General features: G+C 39.7%; 1 protein-coding gene across 1 annotated transcript in view; it reads right to left on the minus strand.

Annotated features, from left to right (window-relative positions):
* Chd6 (chromodomain helicase DNA binding protein 6) overlaps positions 1–26,115 on the minus strand; it is a 142,431-nt gene that overhangs the window by 96,661 nt on the left and 19,655 nt on the right. Inside the window, exon 2 of the mRNA XM_090352378.1 lies at positions 3,119–3,174. Coding sequence (XP_090208504.1) covers positions 3,119–3,151 — 33 coding nt within the window. The 5' untranslated portion in view covers positions 3,152–3,174. The remainder of the gene's footprint in view (positions 1–3,118; positions 3,175–26,115) is intronic.

A 26,115-nucleotide genomic window follows, 5' to 3' on the forward strand; every position in this document is an offset into this window, starting at 1 on the left:
GAGATTCATCAAAGAAAGAGAACTATAGACTAATTTCTTTGATGAATATTGATGCAAAACTTCTCAAAAAAATACTGGCCAACCGTCTACAACTCATCAAAAAAATCATACACTATGATCAAACAGGATTCATCACAGGGAGGCAAAGCTGGTTCAACATACGCAAATCAATTAATATAATTCAACACATCAACAGGATTAAGGACAAAAATCACATGATTGTCTCAATAGATGCAGAAAAGGCATTTGACAAGATCCAACACCCCTTGATGCTAAAAGCTCTGGAGAAACTAGGAATCCATGGAACATTCCTCAGTATAATAAAGGCTGTGTATGGCAAACCCACAGCTAGTATTATACTTAACGGCGAAAAGCTAAAGCCATTCCCTCTAATATCAGGAATGAGACAGGGATGCCCACTCTCTCTACTCCTCTTTAACATAGTATTACAATTCCTAGCCAGAGCAGTAAGGCAAGAAGCAAGTACAAAGGGGATCTAAATAGGGAAAGAGAAAGTGAAACTCTCCCTCTTTGCAGATGACATGATTCTGTATTTAAAGAACCCTATAGACTCCACTCCCAAGCTCCTTGAGCGGATTCAAAACTTTGGAAAGGTAGCAGGACATAAAACTAACCCTCAAAAATCAACTACCTTCCTCTATGCCAACAGTGAGAGGAATGAGGCAATAATCAGGAAAGCAACTCCTTTTGCAATAGCCCCAAAGAAAATAAAGTACCTAGGAATTATCTTAACTAAAAACGTAAAGGACCTTTTTGATGAAAACTTTAAAATCCTGAAAAAGGAAATTAAAGCACAACTGAGGAAATGGAAAAACCTCCCATGCTCCTGGATTGGAAGAATCAACATTGTGAAAATGACAATCTTGCCAAGGGCTATCTACAAATTCAACGCAATACCCATCAATATCCCAATGTCATTCTTTAAAGAAATAGAAGAGGCAATTCAAAATTTCATATGGAATAATAAAAGACCCCGTATAGCAAAAACACTTCCTAGCAGAAAGAACAGCGCAGGAGGAATTTCAATACCAAACTTTAGACTCTATTACAGAGCTATAATAATCAAAACCACAGACCTATGGCCACCTAATCTTTGACAAGGGAGCCAAAAAAAAAATAGACTGGAATAAAGACAGCCTCTTCAACAAGTGGTACTTGGCAGAACTGGGTAAGCACCTGCAGAAAACTAAAGTTGGATCCTTCTCTGTCACCCTGCACTAGAATTAACTCCAAATGGATCAAAGACCTCGAGGTAAAAGCCGACACACTGAAAACTTTACAAGAAGGAATAGGAGACACACTAGGCCTCCTCGGCACAGGTCGAAACTTTCTCAATAAAGACCAAGAAACACAACAAATCAGAGAAAGGCTGGATAAGTGGGACTGCATTAAACTGCAGAGCTTCTGTAGGGCAAAGGACATAGCTAGTAAATTAAATAGGAAGCCTACAGAATGGGAGAAAATCTTCACTAACCATACAACGGACAAAGGCCTCCTATGTAAAATATATCAACAGCTCAAAAAATTGAATCACTCCAAAACTAATCTCCAAAGTAACAATCATCCCATTAAAAGATGGGCCAAAGACTTAAAAGAGTCTTCTCTGAAGAAGAAACAAAAATGGCCTATGGACACATGAAGAAATGCTCAACATCTCTGGTCATAAAAGAAATGCAAATCAAAACAACTCTAAGATTCCACCTCACTCCAGTTAGAATGGCCAGGATCAAGAAAACTAATAACAACAGATGCTGGAGGGGATGTGGCCAGGAGGGATCACTACTACACTGTTCGTGGGAGTACAAACTCATTCAACCACTATGGAAAGCAGTATGGCAGTTCCTCAAAAGACTAAACATAGAGCTCCCCTATGACCCAGCAATTCCACTACTTGGTATTTACCCAACCATCCAGAAACAAGAGCATACTAAATCCACTAGCACAATGATGTTTACTGCAGCACTATTTACCATAGCAAAGATATGGAACCAACCCAGATGTCCCTCAGTTGATGAGTGGATCAACAAGATGTGGTATTTATACACAATGGAATTCTATGCTGCTGTCAGAAAGAATGACATTGTCCCAATTTGTTAGGAAATGGAAAGACTTAGAAAAAAATCATATTAAGTGAAGTAAGCCAGACTCAAAGGAACATAGGCTCAATGGTTTCCCTCATTTGTCATACTCAGTAGAAACCTTGGGCTCTCCTAGCAGAGATTTGCAATAGAGCAAAACCTAGATACATAAGGCCATACAGTGTGACGCTAAATGAAAGGACCCCTAGGATATAAAAAAAGCCATATAATGAGTGACTGTTGTCCTTAATGTACTATGTTATCGCTCATCTCTTTTGCCATCCCTTAGTTATCTCATATTGTTATAGTATTTCACTTTGTTATCTGATATATTGGATAAATGCGTATTTGGTTATTTGAAATTGGATAGGGAAGGGGGGGAAAACAAGGTGAGGGGTGGGGGGGAGGGAAATGGGGACCAAGACATGAGAAAGGGTATCAATGTATGTGAAGTAATGCATCTTCTATCTGGTGAATATAATGTAACCCTTCTATTAATTACAATAAAAAATATTAAAAAAAGATACTAAGATAATTTCATAGACATGTTTTTGTTAAGTAAATATTCAAATTAATATGCAAATGAGAAAGAGCTGGTCATACCTCCTAGGAAAACCCAAAAAGTTATTTCAATACAGGAAACATTTCTTTTCCACATCACTATATATATATTTTTTTTATTTTTTATTTTTGCCAGTCCTAGTCCTTGAACTCAGAGCCTGCGCACTGTCCTTGGGTTTCCTCAAGGCTAGAGCTCTACCACTTGAGCCACAACACCACTTCCAGCTTTTTTCTATGTATGTGGAGGAATCGAAACAGGGTCTTTGTGCATGCTAGGCAAGCACTCTATAGGACATTACTCCCATATGGAAATGAGGTGTCAGAAAGAAAAAAAAATCTACCTAGTAAGTCATTCGGGCTGGGAACCAGGCAACAGGACTCCAGAAGTTCACATGGGCACATTGGCTGCAACCCTCCCCATCCAGATGTGCTGACTGCACAGAAAGAGGGCCACCTACCTGCTTCTCTTTCTTCTGTATTTTCATTTTCATCTACTGAAGGGAGATATTTATTTCTGTAAAACATAAAGGCAAAGATTACAATAAAATCCAAAATGAAAGTCTGGATTATATTCAGAACAATCATACCACAGGAGGAAAGCATAAAACAGAGCATCACGTCAATAGGACATTTGTGTCCTTGGGGCATGGACGAGATTCCCACTTTATTGTTCCAGGTAGGATGAAGTAAGAAGTAAGTAGAGAGCCTTGTGCTTGCTCAGCCGGTGCTCTACCACTTCAAGCCATATCTATAGCCCCCTCCTTTCTGTTTTCATTATTTTTTAGGTAGGGTCTTGTGTTTTTTGCCTACGGCTGGCCTCAGTCGGCCATTCTCCTACCTACTGCCTTGATGTAGCTGGGATGCACATGGGTACACACTACCACAAACCTGGCTTACGGATATGAGTCTCATTCACTTTGTTTACACTGTTGGCCTCAAATCATGATCCTCCCAATGTCCACCTCCTGGGTTGCTGAGATTACAGGTATGGGCCACTGCCCCAGGCCTCATGATTTTTTTAAAACATATAATTTTATAGTCGCTATTAAAGTGTTATACAGAGGGGCTACGATTTCATCAGTCAGATAATGAGTACATTTCTTTGTTTTTGGACAGTGTCACTGTTTCTTCGCTTTCCCCCACCATATGCTTTTTTAAAGTGATTAATTTTATTTTACCCAGGACCTAAATCTGCATTCCTACTCAAGCAGCAATGGTCTTCACGGCAGTGAGCTTTTCTTCTACATGATTTATGAACCCTATAGAGTCCACCAATTGTCTTTATAGCTATAACAGAGCATTCTAGAACTCTAGACAAGAAACCAAGAATTTGGGACTGTGTGTTACTAACACAAGTGCTACTTCAGATCCATCACCCAATACAAACACACAACAAAGGGGTCATAGATTTCCCCACTTTCGGTTCTAGGCTAGGCTTAATATTTCCTAATAATAGCTATTTATTTGATTTACTGGACTTCCTACATAGAAACTATAATAGCTGAAGAATTATACCAAAAGCATACAACTATGCTTAAGTGCCATAATTACTTATATATAAGTGAAAATGATACGTAGGCACTGAGACTTTTTAAAACTACAGTAAAAAAAAAATGAAGTGTTTGAGGCTGTGAACATGGCCTAGTGGTAGAGTACTCGCCTAGTATGCAAGAAGCCCTGGATTCGATTCATAAGTACTACACACACAGAAAAAGCCAGAAGTGGCACTGTGGTTCAAATAGCAGAGTGCTAGCCTTGAGCAAAAGTGTCCAAGGTCAATGCTCAGGCCCTGAGTTCAAGCCCCAGGACTGGCACAAAAAAAGGAAAAAAGTTCTTGGTTTGATTTAATTATTCTATATTATATTCATAAGTATATTATTCATAATATATTCTATTTAATTATACATATTATATTCAAAAGCACTAACATTGCTCCATTATTGATTGATTGATTGATTGATTGCCAGTCCTGCGCTTGAGCTCAGGGCCTGAGCACTGTCCTTGGACTTTCTCAAGGCTAGAGCTCTACCGCTTGAGCTTCAGCACCACTTCTGTTTTTTTTTTTTTCTATGTATGTGGTGCCGAGGAATCGAACCTGGGTCTTCATGCGTGCTAGGCAAGCACTCTACCACTAGGCCAAACTCCTGGCCCCACATTGCTCCATTTTTAAACACATATGTATGTGTGCGTATGTGTGTATGCATGTGTTTATAAACACAATTTGTTAATTTACAAAGAATTTTTTTAAGTATGAAAAGGAGTAAAAGAAGGTCCGATTACTGTAAATGGTATGTCTGATATCAACAGAAACAAAACAAAGTAAGATATATGGTTAAAACAAGAGTGCTTGCCTGGCAATAAGCAAGGGTTAGGGTCAAGTTTGTTATAGTGGAGTTCATCCTATGTAAATTATGTTAGTATAAATTTATGTCCTTTATCTCTCAATGTCAACACAGAATGGACATTCCCAACCATCACAAACTCCATAAATTCTAAGATGAAGAAACAAGTTTGGTAAAGAACTCTAGCTGATAAAAAGTATTATCAGTATCTGTCTTATAATAAGACAAATGTACTCAAAACTCTGTCCAACAAAATGAAATCATTCAAACAAAATGCAAAAATATCCCAATGCTAATAAAAATGATTTTTTTAATATATAAAGAACTAACACCAACACAAAAGCTGCAGAGACATCAAGATACACAGTTTCTATTCAGCACCACAATCTAGCTAGCATGTAAAAAGCACAACCCCAACACTGTCAGGAGCGTGGGAAAACAGTTCCTATTTTTAACTGTTTGTAAGCTTTCTGAACATCACCAAGCAAGGTGCTACTAGATCAATACACTGTTCCAACTTTTTTTTTTTAATTTGGTGGCTTAAAGTGAGAGCCTGAGTTTTTGTTTGTTCGTCTGCTTTTGTTCAAGGCTAGAGCTCTTTTGTTCAAGCTCTACAGATGTAGAGCCAGAGCTCTACATCTAGTTTTTGTTGTTGTTTGTTTGTTTGTGTGGTTAGTTGGAGATAAGGGTCTCACAGATTTTCCTATCTAAGAACCAAGATCCTCAAGGTCTCAGCCGCCTGTGTAGCTAGGATTACAGGCGTGAGCTTAACAGTGCCTGACCACTCCAATTCTTTCGTATGCTAGTTCCAGGTTAAGGAATAAAGCCCAAGGAAATTCACCAGAAGGGAATTTGCCTGGCCTCAGAGGAAGTTCAGGGATGAGGTAGGAAGCCTGGGAAAAAAGGTCTTTGCTTATAGGAGTATCACCACTGACCCAAGAGGTCAGCAAAGGCAGAAGAGCCAGGCTACGAAGATGGTGAAAGTGGAGGGGCTACTATGGCCTGAATGAAAGGGAGCTAGAGACTCTAAACCTCATCTCTTCTTTCATCTAATCACATTCTGTCCTCTGAGAGAGGTTATACACAGATATAGAAGGACAAAGCGTGAATAAATGCAGCAGTGGTACTTACCAAATACCAAGCTGAAAATGAACTACACAACTTGTTGATGGGAAGAAACAACAGGGAAAGAGCAAGGGAAGGGGGTGACATTGTCCAAAAAGAAAGATATTCTTTACCTGACTTATGTTAACTGAAACCCCTCTGTACATCACCTTCAGAATAAATTTACAAATTAAAGGAAAACCCACAAGAATGTAAGTGATGGTACTGTGAGAATGGCTGTTCCACTGAAAGCAATCCTTAGTAAACCTCAAATTACTACTGTTGAGTCATTCCTGGCACTCCTATGCACTGCCACACACCAACCTGCTGCCACCCTACAAACAGCAGCGGTCACCAGCATCAATGGGCTCTCAGTAAGCACGCATTGGCTTTCATGACGCTGAATAGCACGCCACAACTTACATTCTCTCTTAAATTACCTCTGCTTTTTGTCTTTTTGATGAAAAGCAAAAAGTACAATTTTTTTAAAGTACAATTGAATCTGCTTCTCAAGCTAGGTTTTATGTACTGGGAATAAATGAATAAATATGCCCAATACAGCACTTGTACGTCTGTGCACACAAGAAGGGGCGTTTATGGTCTCTGCTGCTACACTGCCACCATTCAGAAGCTGTGATTAGATTTTCCTGACTCAATAAAGAACAAATCAAACAGTAATTTTCTTGGTCTCAACACTTAATTAAAAAGATAATATAAAGAATTCTGAACTCCCCTGTGTGAGTAAACCAGGAAATTCGTCGACATGGGGGAAAAACCATGTATATAACTTCTGAATCACATGAAACTAGGACTCTGGCTTCTCTCACCACATTTCAATACCTGTGTATGTTCAACATTGAATTACAGTCCCTAAAACATATGCTGCAAATAACGGAGCACTCACCTACCTAATAATGCTTCAAGAAAAATGGGTACCAAGTTCCAATAGGAATACTTAGAAAAAACTGGAACTTAATTACTATATGTCTGCAGTCCAAAAGTTCTACCTAACAGTGCCTAGGCCATTTCCTAAGCTGCATTATGAAATGAATTCTTAGAAATATCAAAACACCAGGTTCACATTGTTCAATCACTCATTTACAGGAACCATTTAAATTCACTACATCTTAGCAGCCCCCCACCCTTACTACAAAGGTTTATTTCAGCAGGGAGTGTGTGTTTTCACAGAGACAAGTGCACACCCAGCAGATCCCTTATCACAAGTCCTTTGGAAGTCACCACTGACCACAGTAACAACGGAGATTTTTGCTGTTAACAGGAATTTCCTGCAAAAGAAAGTGGTACCAGGCACTGAGGGTATGGGAAGTAAGCAGATGCATTTCCGAATTTCAGCAATGATCACCCTCAACTCTGAGGCTGGTTCTTTTTTTTTTTATTTGTCAGTCATGCGACTTGAACTTGGCCTGGGTGCTGTCCCTGAGCTCTTCAGCTCCACTTCCCATTTTCTAGTGGTTAATTGGAGATAGGAGTCTCCCCGACTTTAGTGATAGGCTTTGAACCACAATCTTCAGACCTCAGCCTCCTGAGTAGTCAGGATTACAGGTATGAGCCACTGTGCCTGGCTTGAGAATGGTTAATAGCAAGTAAAAGAAAGAGAATCCCATTGTCCTAAGAAGTGTTTGGATGAATTATCCACTGGACACAGGGAAGTAACTCATGTGGGAAAAGTTCCTTAGGAAGGCAAAACTGTCTTGGAGAATGCCACCTTCCTTAAACCTATACCCAGTCACCTTTTACAAGGCTCTGCCTCTCCTTACTATAAAGAGGATCTAGTAGGAGAAAGCATTCAGCTTCTTCCCTTGCTGCGTTATTGCCTTACTGTCTTCACTATGCTTAAAGAGTCCACAGGATGCAGTTGATTTGAGATATCAAAAAGCAGAGTCTGAACCCAGGATCCACCAATGACTCAAACATGTAAAATCTCTCTTCCAGATGTTGCTTCCTCACTCACCAAATGGTAACGATACCATTTGGGCAGAGGTGAATTAGAGAGGTTTGTCTGATGGTGAACATTAGTCGTGTTTGTCCTTAAGGTCTTCTTACCCTCATCCTCCAGAGGAAGATGGCTTTGCTTCTGAGGACAACTATCCCTTGGGATCCACCTTTCCCATTTCTCAGCCCCTCTGTTATTCTTTCGTCCAAGACTCCCCTTGACTGTCATCTCACCTCAGATGCCTTCTCTGAAAACAGTCCCACTTTACTCACTCACTCTTTTTCTTTTTTTTTTGGTGCCAGTCCTGAGGCTTGAACTCAGGGCCTGGGCACTGTCCTTGAAGACTTTTGCTCAAGGCTAGTGCTCTGCCATTTGAACCACAGAGCCACTTCTATCTTTTTCTGTGTATTGTGGTACTGAGGAATCAAACCCAGGGCTTTGTGCATATTAGATACATACTAGGCATACAAGGCTACCACTAGGCTCTATGGTCCCGGCCCTCACTGATTTCACTTATTCATTACTGATTCTTGTTACATTGCTTGCAATCTACTTGAGGTTATCAATTTGTTACCCGTGTCCCTTATACACACATGCACATACATATACTCACAAATATTAGCAAATGCTCAATAAGCATTTTTAACATTTTTCCTCCTATAATTATCACTAAATGTTTCCTTCCTATAGCTCTCTTCTTCTTATCAAAGAAATAGGTTTCAAAATAGTTGAGTTCAAAACAACACAAAAAATACTCCATATACTTGAAATCTGCTTCTTCTCATATACTTCCCCAAAGGCTGTTTACAGTGATAACTTCCCTAGTCTAACTTCTTGTAGCATTTATTAAAAATATGGACTATTTCTTCTTTCTGATACTGTTACCTCACTGATTTCCTGAAGGTGATTCTCTTCTATCACTCTTGGATTGCAGGCTTCCAAGCTCAGTTTCCTCCTATGATTTGCCACCCGCCCCCCGCCCCCGGCTTTTTTTTTTTTAATATAAAGTCTAACCCTTAAATGTCAGAGCCCAGGGCTCAATGCTCTCAATACTACAAGAGCTCCCTGAGCTATCTACTCCATCTCTACATAATGACTGCTGCACATTTCCAATCCAACCCTCTCCGCTGACCACTAAGTGGATGTACATATCTAGTTCAAATCAGGTACCACCAAAACAAAAACCCTACCATTCTTCATAAGCCAATTACACTTCTCTTATTCTTCAGTGGCAGTTAATGTCTAATGACCTGCCACCCAGTCCAGAATCAAATCTTTCTTGATTCCTTGTCTTTTAATTCCTTTATAATTCCGGAATCCCTTGGTTCCTCCTCAGTCCACTTCAGCTTATTCCCATATAGACACCATCTTTTGCCTTGCCTGAAAATAAGCTCTTCTACTGTATATTACTATTACTAAATACCAAGAATGTATTTTGCTGACTGGATGCCGGTGGCTCACACCAATAATCTTAGCAACTCAGGAGGCAGAGGTCTGTGAATAAAGGCCAGAGGAACTGGGTGGAGAAGTCCACAAGATTCTACCTCTAACAAGCAAAAAAGCTAGACTGGAGCTACAGCTCAAGTGACATGAGTGCTCTAGTTATGAACCAAATAGCCCAGTGAGAGCTCCAGGCTCTGAGTTTAAGCCCCAGAATATGCACTGACACACATTAATTGTCCTAAAGTAAATAACATCTTTAGCAAATATGGTGTCTCTTGGTTTGTTTTCCTGTGGTGCTGCAGCTTAAATGTAGGAGCTTGTGCATGTAGTTGCTCTAACACTGAGCTTCACTCCTCTCCACCACTTTTTTTTTTTTTTTTGGTGCTGTGTCTTTAAGCAAATATCCACAAATACAGAGTAGAATTCCACATAAACAAGCAAGCCTTTGGTCTCTGTCTATTGCCCTGACATCATTTTCTATCATAAATCCAACAATTCTGAACACAGGTCAGTAAGGTCTCAACACCTGAACTGCTCACTCAGGCCTTGTTCAGGTCGTCTCTTCCTGGGAAATCCTTCCATTACCCTGCCTTACCTGGCCTCCTTCTCCTGGAGTAAAAACATGGCTAGATGGTGTCAAGTTCTCCCATTTTCCTAAGTCTCACGACCAGGAGCAGCACGACAGTCACCTTTCACCTGAGCGCTTCAGTTAGTGTGAGGCACCTTCTGAGAAGGAGCTGCACTCTGCAGAAAATGATCTCAATGCCTGACATGCAGACTCCTCAGCAACGATGTGAGAAAGCCATGTTTATAGAGAAGGCTCCTAGCTCCCACTTCCTTGTGGCTTTTTCCCCCTTTCCTGTTTATTTTGTCCTAATCAAATTTCTTCAATATTCTTCATTCATACTTTTTCAAAGTAATACACATACTGGGCTTGAGATTTCAGTCACATAAAGCCTGCCCATACTTCCCAGAGGCAACTGTTTGACCTCTAACAGTTCCTTTTGCTCTTTCCACCGCTCTGAATCACATGCTTACACTGTTGGTAGCAGTTTTTCCCCTTCCAGTTTTAGAGATTATTGTGCTGGCTTCTTCCAACAGAACAGAAGTCAGCAAATACTGGTTTATAAAAGCCCAGATGACAATTATTTTAGGCTTTGGGGACCATGTGTAGTTCCAGTTTCAACTGTAGACATCTCTCCCTTATCCATAACCAAGTGGGAGGGGCGCTGTTACCTCAAGACCCACACTGAGTACCTGAAGATGCAGAGAGCACTGAACCTTATATATGTTGTGTTTTTATGACTTCGAGATATGTTCAAGATATGTGAAATAAATTGACCCATCTATTATATTCTCTAAACCAGTCCTCACTTTCCCCATTTTTCACAGTATTTGATGGCATGGCATTATTTCATCATGCTATCTCTCTATATTACACAAATACACATATATTATGTAAGATACTCTGAACTCCTTCACCTGCTGCTCCCTGAATTTTTCCTATAAATACCTATCTATGACAAAGTTCTATTTATAAATTAGGCAGAGTAAGAGGTTAAGAGCAACTCATAGAGTACAATAACAACAACACACTGTAATGAAAGTTAGGTCACTGTGGCCTCCTTCTCAAAACAGCCTCTTGTGCCTTCTCCCTTTTACTTGAAGGACGCACTTCTGGCTTCTGTTTGGCCAGTCCCAACTGCCAGCACCCTATCTAGTGCATAAAGTTACTGAGAGATGAAGCAGCGGCCACTTGAACACAAACACTGTGATCTTCAGGATGTCATGCAACTGCAAATGTTTATTTCTAGAATTTTCCATTTAGGATTTCTGAATCACAGTTTACCATGGGTAAGTAAAACCACTAAAGTAAAATGCATGCATAAGGAGGAGGGCTACAGTACTTGATTCTGCCACAGTGCAAAAGCCTCAGACAGTGTGCAAATGGATAGGACTGTGTTCCAATAGAACTTTGTAGTAGCAAAGATGGTTAGTATATAACAATATACAAAATCAATATTTAACTCATATCTGTGAACTATACTGTGCTAAGAACATTTTAAGTTTTTCTGAGGATACCAATTTCTTCATTTTAAAATCTGACTTGTTTTCTACAAACCACAAACATACCAAAAAGACTTCTTTAAAACTACTCTTAATAGAAGGTCCATTTTTCCATTGGGGGCTATTATACCTGGGGTCCTCCATCATTCTCTCCACCTGTTTGAAAACCACCTGCTCCTGTCCTCGCCATCTCCCAGGGACTCACTCCCTGTATCTCTCTCAGAGTCCTGCTATGTTCATACTCACTCTGGTGAAGCACAATGTTCAGGAAGTCTCTAGGAAACATCTGAGTGAGAACTAAGTTTCTGAGACCTTCGTAGCTGAAAGTGTTTCTAATTCTACTTGACAGGTTTGTTTTTGTAGTACGAAGTAAATATTCTGCAGAACCAGAATATTCAAATTGGTGTGAGGAAAAGGCTTCTGTTTTAAGGAATTCTTGAGTACACATCTGGGAAAGAAAACATTTTTTTTTTTTTGCATTTGATAGTGTCACCCTACCAAAATACACTGAATGGTTTTGTTTTGAAATCTACAAATTCCTTTTTTATGTAATTATAATTAATGGGAACTGAACCCAGAGCCTTATGCTAAGCTGACACTTTAATGCTTAGCTACATCCAATGTCCTTTTTGTTGGTGGTGGTTTGTTTTTTTTTTTCCGCCAGTCCTAGGGCTTGAACTCAGGGTCTAGGCACTGTCCTTGGGCTTTTGCAAGCCTAGCGCTTTACCACTTGAGCCACAGCACCACTTCTGGCTTTTTCTGTGTATGTGGTACTGAGAAATCGAACCCAGAGCTTTGTGTATGCTAGGCAAGCACTCTACCACTAGGCCACACTCCTGGCCCCAGGTCCTTGTTTTTTTAAAACAATGGGTCACACTATGGTCCTAAACTCACTAAACTTACTATTCAGCCAGGCTGGCTCTCAATTCTATGCTAGACTACTAGATCCTATTTTTAAGGGTCTATTTTTTTTGAACCACATTGTTCTAAATTTTATTTTTATTGAAATATATATTTAAAATAGTTATTCATAAATACCCCCCACTGCAGGGCAAATAGCATCCTCATCCAGAAACAACATGAATCCTCTTTTCTGGTCACACGACCTTCCTCCACAAGTAACCCTGAGCCTGTCCAGAGTGCTGAGTACTTTGGCCTATGGATGTACTTTGTGAAAGTGACATGTACTCTTCTGTGGTGACTACTGGGTGGCCCGCCTCCTGGCTTCTCAACCCCACACATCCTTCAGCACCAGCAAGGACAACCTGCCTCCTCCATTTCTCCCTTATGGAGTGCACGATGCTACACGTGGTCAGTAGAGGGCGTTGGTGGGACACTGCAAAAGGATGGGAGCTTTCCTTTCCCTTGCTGTGCCTTTGCTTATCCTACTCCTTTCACCAGTGAGAATGTGGGACTAGCTGGTAGTGTTCTGCTCTAGTCCTGATGTCCAAAGCCCAGGGCCCCTCCACAAGTTCGAGCTGTGGGCCTCATGACCATCTTTCTGATCCTTCAGATACAGACACTAGGCCTCACACACTCAGTGTGACTACCTCCTGCTGTGACATCCTGACTGCCTCCCCTGGCTTACATTCTACAGTCAGTTTCCAGCAGCTCTCCCAACAAGAACACCTGCGCTCTAGGCACTGCAGCTCCAGGGGTCCACCAACTACCTAGGCGTGCCTACCCTCTAGACCTGGCTCATGTGGACCCAGTCCCATGGCCCGTCACTGGGAACACACACACCACACACAATTCTTCCTCTTCGAGTCTACCCACCAGCCAGTCTGTCTCATTCCAGGGGCTTGTTTCTACATGTTTCCAGTGCATTCGAACTCCCACACGGAGAAGTCTTCCTAGCCCACTGTGAGTATAATTTTCTGCTGATACCCAACTTTTATGAAGGACAGATCTTAGGTTTGAAGCCCTGAGTGTGAGATCCTAAAGCCAAAGATCTTTTTACAACCATCAATCCAGATGAGATTAAAGACTCTAAATTTTATAGACCACAATAATGTCCTATTTACATTATTCTGCTACCAGGTACTGTGCCTGCCAAGTAGAATGCATTCTCTACAAACAAATTGAGTGAATGGAGAGCCTGACATGAGAATAACTTCCTTATATCCCTGTAAATTCTTTTTTTGTTGTTGTTGGTTGTGAGGCTTAAACTCTGGGTCTGGGCATTGTCCCTGAGATCTTCAGCTAAAGGCTATGGCCCTACCCCTCGAACCACAGTGCCACTTCCAGTTTTCTGGTGGTTAATTGGAGATAAGAGCCTTGCTGGACTTTAGTGCGGGGACTGGCTTTGAACCATGATTCTCAGATCTCAGCCTCATGAGGTGTTAAGGGTGAGCCACGGTGCCTGGATATGCCTGTAAATTCTTAAGCTCAGTGATTTTTAAGTTTGTACAAAGAATGCTATTTAACAGTTGTAACAGGAAATTATGATATTTGCAGATTATCTTGATTAAAGCAAGTTAAAGCTTCAAACTGAGAATACAAAAACCAAAGTGGCACAAATGTCTCTGGCACATGAGAAAGATGAAACCAACATGCAAAATAGCTGAGCCAACCAAAGGAACCAAAACAAAATCCAAACAAATTATCAAGAGCTAAGCTTAAAAAAAAAATGCCATGCAAGTTTAAAAACCGTATGTTAAAGTGCCAGTGATTGTATACAGAGATTCCCTTCTTGAATACTTATTTGTTAAATGTCATTTGAAATATGATGTAAAAATCCCTGTAATCCTAGCTACTCAGGAAGCTGAGATCTGAGGAATGCGGTTCACAGCCAGCATGAGCAGAGACTATGAGACTCTTATCTCATATCTTGGAAATGGTGCTGAAGTTCAAAGTGGTAGAGCACTAGCCTTCATCTGAAGAGCTCAGGGAAAGCTCTCAGGCCTAGAGTTCAAGCCCCACAACCAAAAACAACAATAACAACAACAACAAAAAAAAAACTACGTTAACATGGATAGGGTGACATACATATGTAATCCTGGGTTTTTGAAATCTTGAGTTCCAGGCTGAGTTATGTACAAAGACCCTGTCTCAAATACACACAAATATACACACACACACACACACACACACACACACACACACGCGCGCGCTCACACACACACACACACACAGACTTCATCAATGATAGTTCGAAAAATATTGTCAAGAAGATCAAGATAAAGAATAAAAGAAGCCTGAGAACTGATTCTACCTTTTCCCATTTAGGGCAGGTTCACTGACAAGAACTAGAGAAAGCAGCTCAAGCAAGAGCCTGTCCTAACATGCACCCCCTCCCCCATCTTAAGAAGCTTCCAGTTCCGGGCCTGGCAAAAGCCAGAAAAAAAGGGCAAGGTGTGGTTTTTTTGCTTCCCACAACAAGCAAATGCTGCTGCAGCTACAGCAGCATCATGGGGTGGGGGGTCGGGAGAAAAACCACTTTAACTTTTGTGTACTTTTCTACGTGTGTTATTGTTCAGTAAAATGTTTGGTAAGGAAAAAAACAACTGTCTCTCATTCACAAAGATCATCTTGAAGCTTAAATTGTTGGCACACGCTCTCCCTCTACTTGGGGATAATGAAATCACCCCCTAGCTTTTTTTTTTTAAATAATTTTTTATTGTGATTAATAGAAGGGTTACATTATATTCACTACATAGAAGGTGCATAACTTCACAAACATTGATACCCTTTCTCATGACATGGTCCCCATTTCCCTCCCACCCTCCCCCCCCACTTATCTTGATTTCCCCCCTTCCCTATCCAATTTCAAATAACCAATTAAGCACATATAAAATATATCAGATAACAAGGTGAAATATTGTAACAATATGAGATAACCAAGGGATGGCAAAAGAAATAACATAGTACATTAAGGACAACCATCACTCATTATATGGCTTTTGTTTCCTTATCCTGGAGGTCCTTACATTTAGTGTCGTACTATTTGGCCTAATGTCTCTAGATTTTGTTCTACTGTAAATCTCTGCTAGGAGAGCCCAAGGTTTCTACTGACTATTGGGCCTATGTTCCTTTGAGTCTGGCTTACTTCACTTAATATGATTTTTTCTAAGTCTTTCCATTTCCTTACAATGGGGCGATGTCATTCTTTCTGACAGCAGCAAAGAATTCCATTGTGTATAAATACCACATCTTGTTGATCCACTCAGCAACTGAGGGACATCTGGGTTGGTTCCATATCTTTGCTATGGCAAAATGTGCTGCAATGAACATCATTGTCCCCTAGCTTTTTTTGTGTGCAGAACATTCCCACTTTCTAAAGTCTCCACTCAAGCATGGTTTAGTCATCTATACATTTCTTATCTCCTCTATATTCTCTATCTTCCTTAATTTGCAAACTCAAGAGCTAAATGAAGAGCTACTTTAATCAGGCTAAAAGTAGTATCAACCCTTATTAATAGTCATATGATATCTGGGTATGGTGGCATATACCTGAAATCCCAACACCCTAGAGCAATGAATTCCTGAGATTCTCAAAAGTGAATGTGTATACACACACTATGACATACATATTATGAAAAATTACACAGCCATAAAGAAAAAATGAAATCATGTCATCTGCAGAAAAATGAATGCAATTTGAGGACATCATATTGAGAAACCCCAGACAAGCTCAAAAAACAAAACAGCCTATGTTTTCACTCATATAGAGGTGCACAGATGCATATATGTAATTACACATATGGATAAACATGGATTATAAATCATACTCAGAAAATATTTAGGAGAAAAGGAAGAGGGAAGAAAAAAAGAAAGATGGTGGATACTTTTGTAATAAATTACAGTATATATGAAAACAGAGTAAAGAATGTAAATTAAGAAAAAAATTCTATGGCCTAAAGCCCCCAGGATAACCTCTGAACCAGGATCTAAAACTATGTAGTAAAAAATACCTGAGCAATAGACCTGTCTGTAAAAAATAGTAACTCATTCCCTACTTTCACACAATATATACTTTCATATTTTTCATGTGTGGTGTATATGTGTGTGTGTGTGTATAAAATATACTTTCTTCAAGCAAACTAAAGGCTACAGAGATGGAAAATGACTCATAGAATCTGCTTCTAACAGAAGATTCAAGCATCTTTCCCAAAACATGCTAAGTAATGACTTGAAGAAATTTTGTGTTTGAAGAAATCAACTCTGCAAGCAGGGGGAGATGGGGGAAATGGGGACCATGTCATGAGAAAGGGTATCAATATTTGTGAATATTTCAATATTTGTGTACCTTCTATCTGGTGAATATAATGTAACCCTTCTATTAATTATAATAAAAATATATGAAGAAAAAAAGAAATCAACTCTGCACTGGTGATCAGGATTATACGGTCAGTGTTTGGATACATAAACAGAATAAGTAAAATCAAGTCTTTTGGCCTATCCCCACCATTACTGCCTACAGAACCAATCTATGAAAACTTCCCTGTGAGATTTTGCCACAGGCATGAATCCTGAGGAGTTTCCAACCCAGCTTCCTTACCTTTCCCCAGAATGCACATCTGTCAACGACATCTATTTCTCAAACCATCAGCCACACACACGGGCTAACCTCTCATCCAAACAATGCAAACAAGAATAGTTCAAACATTATGAACATATATAAACGCAGTGACTCTTTTGTGAAAGAACAAGCCCACTCGAATTACTCACTACTCCCACTTAAATGAACGTTTGGTAGAAATATTATAAATTCATTTGCTCAAGTAAAAACAGAATGAGGGACAGCAAAAGAGGGGAGAGGGTTATTTAAGTTTGTTAAGATAGGAGAGACAAACTGGGTTCTGTTGTCTCATGCCCATATTCCTGGCTTAATTAGGAGGCTAAAATCTGAGGAATACAGTTCGAAGCTAACCTGGGCAGGAAAAGTCCGTGAGACTCTTATCTCTAATTAATCACCAAAAAACTAGAAGTGGAGCTGTGGTTCAAAGTGGTAGAGTGCTAGCCTTCAACAACAACAACAAAAGCTCAGGGACAGCATCCAGGCCCTGAGTACAAGCCTCAAGAGTGACCAAAAAACAAAAACAAAAAAAGGAGGTATTACTTAAAAAGAAAAAAGCAAGAAAACAAACAACAAACAAAAACAAAACATCAAGCAGAGACAGCTAAGCTTGGATTAAAAGATTCTCTGGTACCGCCTGACTCTTGGTTATCTGTTGCAATTTAAACCACTTGAACAACTGTTTTCATTGGTGTGTGTGTGTATTTGCTAGTCCTAGGGTTTGAACTCAGAGCCTGGGCACTGTCCTTGAACTTTCTCAAGGACAGCACTCTACCACTTGAGCCACAGCAGCACTTCCAGTTCTTTTTGTGCATGTGGCACAAAGGAATTGAACCCAGCCAGGGCTTTGGGCATGTTAAGCAAGTATTCTACCACTAGGCCACACTTCTGGCCTTTAGTCGTTTTAGGATACTAGCTATAGGCTTTTCTGCTTCAAAACTGTGCAGCTAATACCCTAAGACCTACCTGGGTGCGCTTCTTGGACAATAACAGTCTAATGTCAAGCAAATTGGGTTTAAGGGCCAGAGGGGTGTGAGAGTCTGACTATGAGTCAAGCTGTCTGAGTGCAGTCACGACTCTTCAAACTATACTACAAAAGCTCTCTTCCTATCCCACTCTCTTAAGAATGGCAGAGTCTCAGGGAAGTAGGCTGTGGCTCAAGGGGTAAGGCGGTAGCCTTGAGCTGAAGGGTTCAGGAACAGTACTCAGACCCAGAGTTCAAGCCCCATGGACCTAATTAAAAAAAAGCCAGAGTCTCAGGGCTGTTGCTGCTCATTTAAGTTGAAACAAAGGTTTCAAATGCTGTGTGTGAGTATACATGTAATTAATAAATAAACATGTATTATTTAAACACCTCCAAGGCCAGGAGGTCAGTATATATACCAGAACCCATTTCTTATCTCTCTTAACAGCTATACAATCATAGAAGTCCAAACCCTGGCCCTTGTATTTTTATTAGCTATATGATCTCTCTTGTTGGAGTTTCTTCATGTAATCTAGAAATGATAATCGTGTATTAGATAAAAGAGAACAAGCAAATTATAAAGACCAATATCTAGCACCCAGAGGTTAACTATTACCAGATAAGTCACAAGACAATCATCTAAAACCACTGAGAAAGCATATAACAATAGCAATCAGAACATCTGACCCATATCTAGTCAAGACCTGTCTTTACTATGATCCTTAATCCTCAAAGAAACTTTAGAATTATATTTTCCTTGTTTAAAGGAATAAACCACCAGGCACCAGTAGCTCATCCCTGTAATCCTAACTACCCAGGAGGCTGAGATCTGAGACAGGAGGTTTGAAGCCAACCTGGGCAGAAAAGTCCATGAAATTCTTAACTTAAACTACTCAAAAAAAGCCAAAAGTGGTGTGGTGGCTCAAGTGGTAGAGCACTAGCCTTAAGCACAAAGAGATTTAGGGACAGTGTCCAGGTCCTGAGTTCAAGCCACAGGACTGAAAAACAAAACAAAACAGAAACAAAGGAATAAGCCCTAGTATAAATAAAAACATTTTATAAAGTTATAATAACGCAAGATCATTACTATAGTTAAAAATCTGTTCCTATAACACCATTCTTATTTTAAAAAAACTCATTCAAAACAAGTAGTAGGCATTTAATTTAGCTAAACAACAACTTGTAAACACTTTTTTTTCTTTTACGATGACACTTCTTTTCTTAGGTATAGTCAAAAAAGTTGGTTGCATGGGCTGGGAGTTTGGCCTAGTGGTTAAAGTGCTTGCCTAGCATGCATGAAGACCCAGGTTCAATTCCTCAGTACCACATACATACAAAAAAGCCAGAAGTGGTGCTGAGGCTCAAGTGGTAGAGCTCTCGCCTTGAGAAAGTCCAAGGACAGTGCTCAGGCCCTGAGCTCAAGCCCAGGACTGGCAAAAAAAGAAAATAAGTTGGTTGCATATATGAATTTTGTGATACCTCATACTTTGAACAAGGAAATTTTTATTTCTTTGTTCAAAACTGTTCTATTAGTTTGGTACAAACTGAGGGTTTTTGTTTTGACATTTATAAGTATGTACATAATGTACTTTCAGTGGTACTGGGTTCTCAGTCTTCTTCAAATCTAAAAATCAGTAAGATAAATGACTGCAGCACAATTATTAGTCCATATTCAAAGGTTTAGGCAAAAGATGGACAAACATAGAAATCTACAGACTATCAATATCACCCATGTTTTTGTATTGGGCAATGAGAAAACAATTTGACATAAAGGACTGGACAAATCAGAGTCCATCGACAATCAGTCTTAGTATACAAAGTAGGTTAAGAGTACAATATGCCATCCATGAGTTTTTTAAGTGACTGTAAAAATAGTCCCACTTCCATAATATCTTCAGATAGATAATATGAGGGTAGAGTAACATGTTACACAGCATGTAGATGAATAAAAAGCCAAATTCACAATGTAAGGAATGGCCTAGTTTTCTCAACAACTAAATAGCATAACCTACCCCAAAAAGGGGAATAAATATGAGACTGAGGAGCTCTAACAAGCAAATGTAATTGTATTGAACCTTACGTAGATCTAATTCAAAGAAATAACTATAGGAAGTCATTTTTGAGAGAATACAGAAAAAAATGCCTATGAAGTCCATCTCTCTGATAGAAATGCCCACTAAAATATTTATTTTTTTTATTCTGCTGTGTTGGTTGAAATTCTGTCATAAGACACTCTTAGCCAGGAGCTGGTGGCTCACCTCTATAATCCTTGCTACTCAGAAGGCTGAGATCTCAGGAAAATCAAGGTTTGAAGCCAGGAGGGGCAAAAAAGAAAAAAAGAAATTGGCAAGCCTCCATCTGCAAAACAACCAGCCAGTAAGGATGGTGATATTGCTCAAGGGGTGGTACATCTATTGAGCAAGCCAAATTCAAACCCCAATACCCCCAAAACAGCAAAGTCTGGAGAACGAAGGGACAGGTATTCATAACCAATCAAGTGTGGCTACCATCTATGAAGCATGAAAAACTGCACAGTCTCTATCTGTAAAGGGAAAATGAAAGCAGCAGGCATCAGTGGCCTCAAAGAGCTGCTCTGAGCAGTTTCCTTTGTCAGCAGAAATCCTCCCAGCACATTCCTGCAGAGATGCTTCCCTTGAGCAACGCTCTACTACCAAGGCATATACTACCAAGGCATAAACAAGATGTCTTGCGACCAAACAGACCTTCCCCAGCCACTACCTAAGGAGTTCAATTTCAAGAATACTATTATAACACACAGTTTTATGTATTTGAGCTTTTCAAGTCTCTCCAAAATTCAAATAAATATATATTGTTGTACACGTTAAAGAAATAATATTTTGTGCTTAAAAAAGCAATCACTGTGGTCTTTTTTAAATAAAAGTATGTTTAACTCACTAATCTCTATTCCCAAATTGTTCCCACGTTAGTTAAGCTACGACCACTGCAGTCAAAACATTATGTCACAGAACTGAAAGTCAAATAGATCACCTTACTTTCTTTCAAAATGTCCCATAAAAGTAGTTTACTGTACTAGTAAAAGAAGAAGTTCAAATGTTTACCCACTATCCTAATAGTGTTTCAAATAGTTTATCCACTAACCTAATAAAGGAGTTCACTAATACAGGCATCAAAGGATATTTTCTTTTTCCTTCTACAGTTGTACCTTGCCATCTTTAAACTCCCCAACAGTTCTTCACCAAACACACTGAAAACTTTCACTAGATTGTCCTCACCTGTATGTGATTCTACTCTGATGTTTGTGAGCATTATTTTGGTCAATAACAAATACAAAGGAAGAAAAACTATAAACATCAAACATCTGTTATACTGTCTGAAGACAGTATAACTGAAAATAAACTGTAAGATAAAAAGTACATTTGGTCATGGGGAAAACTGAAGTGAGAAATTTATTTCTCCATTCATCTTATTCTCTTGGGAAGAGGGTAGATTGCTCTGGAAAAGAGAAAAGAAATAAATATTACTGCTGGGAAGGTAGAAATTAATTAGCTCAGCTCCCTTCCCTTGTTAATATTCCAAGCAAAGGTGTTACTTCCTTAATTAATATAGAAGTAGTTATATTTAGCCACATTAAGGTAGATGGTATTCAGGTTTTAAGCCCTTCTACTCAAAGAAGTTAGCTTCTAAGAACTTGAAAATTGGATCTGACCTCCGAGCACTCATTGTAATAATTAAGAAGCTAGAAAGCAGCATGCTTTATTGAGCTTTTCTTAATCATCAGGATAATCCTACAACACAGGTACTATCATTACTCCCATTAAATAAAGAAACTGATGAGGAGGATGGTAACTTGCCAAAGAAAACAGCTAATAGGAGAGAGTAGGGGAAGGGATGGCATTGTCCAAAAAGAAATGTACTAATTACCTGACTTATGTAACTCCTCTGTATATCACCTCTATACTAACATAAACATTAAACTTAAAGAAAGCCAGCGCATATGTAACTCAGCCAGGATTCAAGCCTAAGAAACATGGCTGGTGAGCCTTAACTCAGGGCACTGTGCTCACTCATGTCTGGCTTTTTTTTGACAAACTGGACTTTCCTGCCTAAGCTATGAATCAGAATTATCAGGTTTCAGCCTCCTAAGTAGCTAGGATTATAGGTATGAGCTATGGATGACCCAATTGCCACACAATTTCAAAGGGGATAAACAAAAAAAGTAAAGCATTAGGGGGCCAGGAGTTTGACCCAATGGTGGAGTGGTTGCCTAGCATGCATGAAGACCCAGGTTCGATTCCTCGGTACCACATACATAGAAAAAGCGGGAAGTGGTGTTGTGGCTCAAGTGGTAGAGCTCTAGCCTTGAGAAAGCCCAAGGGACAGTGCTCAGGCCCTGAGTTCAAGCTCCAGAACTGGCACTGGCACGCACACATGCACACAAATGCACGCGCGCGCACACACACACACACCCCAGTAAATCACTAGTAACATATTGTAAAATTCATGAGTATCATTAAATATGATAAAGAAACATTAATGAGAACTTGCTATGTGCTCTGCGACGTGTTCATTTTCAAGAACACCAGAAGCTGGGCTCACCACTGTGATCATCAGGCTGAGATCTGAGGATCACAGTTTGAAGCAGCCCAGACAGTAAAGTCTGTGAGATGCTTCCCTCAAACTAACCACCAAAAAGCCAAAAGTAGAGGTGTGGATCAGTTGGTAAATGCTAGTCCTGAGCACAAAAGCTCAGGAACAGTGCCCAGACTGAGTTCAAGCCCCAGGAACAACCCCTCCCTGCCACATTCACAGTAATGAATACTGGAGAGGATAACATCTGTCCTATCAAAAGTTTACTTTAACTAAGGTAGGAGCTAGACATACATATAAAGTGAGGTGAGAACACGTATGTCTTTCCTGTGTAACTTCCTTATAAATTCATTCAAAAGAAAGCCATGGAAATTACATTAAAACTTGATCAAGACTATTAGAAGAAATAGAGAACTATTACACAGTGATCCAAAAGATACAGCAACTACTGATACATATAAATGAACCTCACAGCAAATGAAGCAAAAATAGGTAGACATACCCATAATTAAGTTGGGGGCCCAGCTTTGTTTTTAGTAATCCATAAATCAAGTAAGAAAAATATCTACAAGATTATAGAAATAATACTATCAACTAATAAAAATTTCATCTTCAAGAGCAGAATGTCCTTAACATAGCCTAATTCTTGCCCATAACAAAGCTGGGCACAGTGGCTCACCTTGCCTATAATCCTAGCTACTCAGGAGGCTGAGATCAAAGCCAGTCTGAGCACTAATAAGTCCGTGAGACTCTCAACTCCAATTAATTACCAGAAAGCCAGAAGTGGCACTGTGGTGGTAGCCTTGAGCTGAAGAGCTCAGGGACAGTGCCCAAGCCCAGAGTTCAAGTCCCACAACCGGCGTGCGCGCTTGTGCGCGCGCACAAACACACACACACACACACACACACACACACACACACAAAATAAGACCCCAACAAATTTTAAAGAACTGAAATTATACTAAAGAAGAATCTCTTGCCACAAAGGAATTAAGCTTGAAATCAGTGATAGGAAGCAATCTGGAAATTTATAAACACATGGGTCAAGATGGAAATAACAAAAGATATTAGAAAATATTTTTATTGAACAATCAAAATACAACATATGAACACATAGAACATAAACTAAGGTAAGCAGTGCTAACAGAAAAGCATAAGTTGCCTTACAGGCTTAAATAAGAATAAGAATGACTTAAGCTTCCACCTGAAAAACTAGAGGGAGACTAGATTAGAGAAAGCTAGGACACGTGTCTGGAAAATACAGCAGCAACCACTCCAGGGTTTCTACAAACGAAAGGTGCCATGACACATGCAGATCACTCTGCCAACGCATGAAGAATTTCAAGTCAGTTTTACCCCTCCAGTTTATAAATGCATGCAGGTGCATACATGGGCAAAACACATTTTTAGAATAGTATCCTCTACATAGTTTTTTTAAGTTTTAGCAAGCATTTATTTTCATATAAGAGAGTTTGCAGAAAATGGAAAAGAGACATTTACTGCTCCCCTCACATGACATGGGGATTAAGACTTTGCTTCATAATTTTTTTTTTTTTAAAAAAGGAAAAGGTCGGGGCCGGGAGTTTGGCCTAGTGGTAGAGTGCTTGCCTAGCATGCACGAAGACCCAGGTTTGATTCCTTGGTACCACATACATAGAAAAGAGTCAGAAGTGGTGCTGAGGCTCAAGTGGTAGAGCTCTAGCCTTGAGAAAGTCCAAGGACAGTTCTCAGGCCCTGAGCTCAAGCCCAGGACTGGCAAAAAAAAAAAAAAAAAAAAAAAAGGAAAAGGTCATAGAACACACATCAAGTTGTATAAAGTCAAAGTTAAGTGCAGGGTAGATCATAACAGATGAGAGCAGCATGAAAACAAAATAGAATAATTATAGAAAGTTAAGGTAATTTGCTAGGCAGTCAGGAGATGTTTATTGTGTTGAACAGAAAGACTTTTGGGGGAAAACTTCTGTTTCTTTGAAAAGTTAAGTAAAATTCTGGGTACATTTTTGAACTATGACTCCCATTCCAAACCAGGAACTTATTCCTTTCTAAAGGAATTAGCAAGGGTTCCGCAGTCCCTGGGAAAAGCAGCTCATTTCTCAATAAACAGCAGAGCAAGGTAAAGATAAGTGTGCATGAATATAAACAGAGCACAGAGCTACATCTCAGCTGGGATGCAAAGATTACAAACGCTACTTAAACTCAGACTGTACTGGCAAAATCTAATTCACCGTCAGCCCAACCACAACTAGGGAAGGAACGCAAAGACAATGGGAGAACACTGGCAGTGAGAGGAATGCAGAATGGAAACACCCAGGCATGCTGGGACTTCCCAAGATTCCCTATTTACATGAGGCCAAGTGGATGTGTGCTAACACATCTTACTGAATTTCATCTAGAAGCTTTAAGGCTTTAATTCCAGAAAAGTTTTAGAATACTAGGACAAACAACACTGTACTGAACATTACTGCATAGAAAACTCCACTTCTCAGGTACCTAAAAATTATCTCCTGCTATCAGAGAATTTTAGGCACATAAAAATAAAAGCAATCATTCCAAAATTCATCTTAATGAGATTTTCTTTAATCTCTAAGGAGAACAGTTTATGAAGTGGTTGTTCAAAAAGCACTTCCCTGGGGTGGGAGTGCTTGCCTAGCATGCATGCCTAGCATGCACAAACACCTGGGTTTGATACCTCCATACCACATAAATAGAAAAAAGTTGGTGCTGAGGCTCAAGTGGGAGAGCTCTAGCCTTGAGAAAACCTAAAGACAGTGCTCAGGCCTTGAGTACAAGTCCTAGGACTGGCAAAAAAAAAAAAACACTTCCCTGAGGGTTGAAAGACCTCCCCCCCAAACACTGTGTCAACTAAAATAGGAAAATCAAAATCTTGCCCCTAAAAGTAAAACACAGAGAAGATCTGATTCTAAAACAACAGATGTTCTGATAAAAACCATGCCAAGGCCAGTAAAAGAACTTCCTTCCCATAGCACAAGAGAAGGATGTGGTTTGACAGTGGAAAAGATACCAGTTAGGAAAGTTATAAAATTTATGCCCCTCATAAAGCCCAAACTGTAATGACTTTTCTACCTACATTCTTTTCTTCTCAGTCTCTATCTTCATTCCTTACTAGTTTATGAAAAACCAGAGTGTTAGGATGTATCACCCAAGGCTAGAGGTTTATGCACATAAACCTAAGCCACTGTGAATGCACCATAAACTCAGCGATGGCTCTTTGAGAGCAGGCCCAGTACCAGAAGGGTCATACAGATTTCTATCCACAGCACTACTACCTTGTCTTGATGCTTTCCGACCTTGTAGTTTTCTAGGATGACACCCTCCAACAGTCCAATTCTCTTATGGCAGGTTCAGAAACACAGCTGTCACACTCCCCCCACCCCCAAATTCATATGTTGAAACCTTAATCCCAGTACTTCAGAAAGCTATTGTATTTGAATAGAGTCTTTAAAGAGGTGACTAGGCTAAATGGGATCATTTTA

Source organism: Megascapheus bottae, chromosome 18, assembly GCF_031878675.1.
Source record: "Megascapheus bottae isolate mThoBot1 chromosome 18, mThoBot2.hap1, whole genome shotgun sequence".
NCBI lineage: Eukaryota > Metazoa > Chordata > Mammalia > Rodentia > Geomyidae > Megascapheus > Megascapheus bottae.